This window comes from Octopus sinensis, linkage group LG6, assembly GCF_006345805.1.
Source record: "Octopus sinensis linkage group LG6, ASM634580v1, whole genome shotgun sequence".
Lineage (NCBI taxonomy): Eukaryota > Metazoa > Mollusca > Cephalopoda > Octopoda > Octopodidae > Octopus > Octopus sinensis.
The window spans coordinates 94,441,487-94,444,273 of NC_043002.1; the positions used below are offsets into that span (position 1 = coordinate 94,441,487).

Genomic DNA, 2,787 nt, shown 5'->3' on the forward strand with positions numbered 1-2,787 from the left:
TAATTTCTAGGTAACTAAAAAATTTTAAACTTCGTATACTGGTACAAAGTGTTTATAAAACACCTTTTTCTCTTGGCTTTATTGAGAAAATTCTATAGTTTTTAAGATATTTGTTTTTTTTTTTCTTCAACTTCTGCAATTTCAACCAATCACTGACGTATATTGAGGTAAAAAAAAACATTCTGTGCCGTATGAATATGTCCCTCGTTTAAGAAACAGATTGGGTTTATTTACATTTGTGATGAAAAAAAAGATACCCTTCCCCCATCCCTAACCCTAACCCTAACTAACCCTAACCCTAAAACAGATTGAAATGTAATAGGTCGATACTAGGGTCATAATTATGGGTGACAATTTCATATGACACCGCTAGAAAAAACTGCCGGTCAAACCGAAAAGATCCGGATGATGAACAAAACATGTTGCTTTCCTTCACCCTCTTGCAACCAAGAAAGTTGGCCCGTCAAACTTAACTGTAAATTAAAAACAGAAAAGGAAAACTTACTGCGATGCAATGAAGTACATGCATAAATATAATGAGAACGAAACGAACTGTTTTAAATAAATCTAAATAATGTAAATTTAGGTGGAGGCGCGTGGCTTAGTGGTAAGGGTGTCAGCATCATGATCGTATGATTGTGGTTTCGGTTCCTGGACTGGGCGACGCGTTGTGTTCTTGAGCAAAACACTTCATTTCACGTTATTCACTCCAGTCCACTCAGCTAGCAAAAATGAGTGACGCTGCGATGGACTGGCGGCCCGTCCAGGTGGGGAACACATGCGCCATAGAAACCGGGAAACCGGACCCTTGAGTCTGGCTAGGGTTTAAAAGGGCGCGTTTATATTTATTAATGTAAACTTAAAAAGGATTTTTGGTGACTCTTTTCTTCAGACCAACAGTGTTGAGTTACAGATCTTAAGTTAATAATTTAGTTTCGACAGATAAATTAGTTTTGAATTAGTTGATTTTTCATTCTTTACTTTTCTTCTTGTTCGAAACAGAAATCTTTTGAAATATGTCGACAAATACGGAATAATAGGCGCAGGCGTGGCTTATTGGTAAAACGCTTGTTTCCCGACCACATATGGTTCCGGATTCAGTCCCACTGCGTGGCACCTTGGACAAGTGTCTTCTACTATAGCCTCGGACCGACCAAAACCTTGTGAGTGGATTTAGTAGATGAAAAACTGAAAGAAGCCTGTGGTATATATGTGTTTGTGTTTGTGTATGCATATATATATATATGTGTGTATGTGTGTCGTTGTGTCTGTGTTTGTCCCACCCCACAACCGCAGTTCGGCAAAATGGATCGACAGAATAAGTACCAGGCTTAAATTAAAAAAGAAAAGTACTGTGGTCGATTTAATTCGACTATAAATTCTTCAAGGCGGTGCTCCAGCATGGCCGCAGTCTAATGACTGAAACAAGTAAAAAAAATAAAAGATGAAAGAAACAAATATCCTGAAACCACAGCAAAATGAATAAATAAGTGAAACGCGCAGGAGTGGCTGTGTGGTAAGTAGCTTGCTAACCAACCACATGGTTCCGGGTTCAGTCCCACTTCGTGGCATCTTGGGCAAGTGTCTTCTGCTATAGCCTCGGGCCGACCAAAGCCTTGTGAGTGAATTTGGTAGACGGAAACTGAAAGAAGCCTGTCGTATATATGTATATATATATATATATAATATATATATATATATTATATATATTATATATATTATATATATAATATATATTATATATATATATAATATATATATATATATATATATATATATATATATATATATATATATATATATGTATGTATGTATGTTTGTGTGTCTGTGTTTGTCCCTCTAGCATTGCTTGACAACCGGTGCTGGTGTGTTTACGTCCCCGGCACCTAGCGGTTCGACAAAAGAGAAGACCGATAGAATAAGTACTGGGCTTACAAAAGAATAAGTCCCGGGGTCGATTTGCTCGACCAAAGGCGGTGCTCCATCATGGCCGCAGTCAAATGACTGAAACAAGTAAAAGAGTAAAAGAGTAACAAAAAAAAAAAAAAAACAAACAAAACGATGTGAAATTTAACAGTAAACAGTAATAGAATAAAAAAGAAACTTACCGTTTATTGTTGCAATGAAGGCGATGAGTATCGTGCAAAGAAATCCGACGTTGGAACCGAACACGTAAATCATGGTTAATTGTGTATAATTATGCACTTTAATTTTCACCCTCAAGCTGAAGATGCACAGCGGCGGCGGCGGCGGGGGTGGGGGTGGTGGTGGAGTAAATGGAGAGTAACCGTTTCGTGTGTATGTGCACCAGGAGTATAAAGCCGTGTAAACTATTTAAAAATAAATAAAAGTTGCAATACTCGCGTTAGCTTTTCGTCAGAGCAACAACCACAACAACAACAGCAGCAGCGCAGCAGCAGCGGCAGCGGCGAGCGGCAGCATCGGCAGCATCGGCAGCATCGGCAGCAGCAGCAGCAACCACAGCAACTTCACCAGTCCACACAAACAGCAGTAACATCACTAGCAACGGTAGCAGCAGTAGTAATGACGGAGAGGCTCATTAGTAGTAGTATTAGTATTAGTAGTAGTAGTAGTAGTAGTAGTAGTAGTAGTAGTAGTAGTAGTAGATGTAGTAGTAGTAGTAGTAATTGACGGCAGCGAAGCCTGCAGGAGCAGTGCAATATGCACCGCTGTTCAATTGGATTACCTATGTTTATAATGATTATATGATGTGCACAGTGAACAGTGCAAGCAATGGTAACTGCTTGTTAAAATGCAGATAGGCTA

At 38.9% G+C, this 2,787-nt stretch overlaps 1 protein-coding gene across 1 annotated transcript in view; it reads right to left on the reverse strand.

Annotated features, from left to right (window-relative positions):
- LOC115212746 overlaps positions 1 to 2,436 on the reverse strand; it is a 266,915-nt gene extending 264,479 nt beyond the window's left edge. The window contains exon 1 of the mRNA XM_029781404.2: positions 2,109 to 2,436. Within this exon, the coding sequence (XP_029637264.1) occupies positions 2,109 to 2,181 (73 nt within the window). The 5' untranslated portion in view covers positions 2,182 to 2,436. The remainder of the gene's footprint in view (positions 1 to 2,108) is intronic.
- Positions 2,437 to 2,787: the final 351 nt, after the last annotated feature.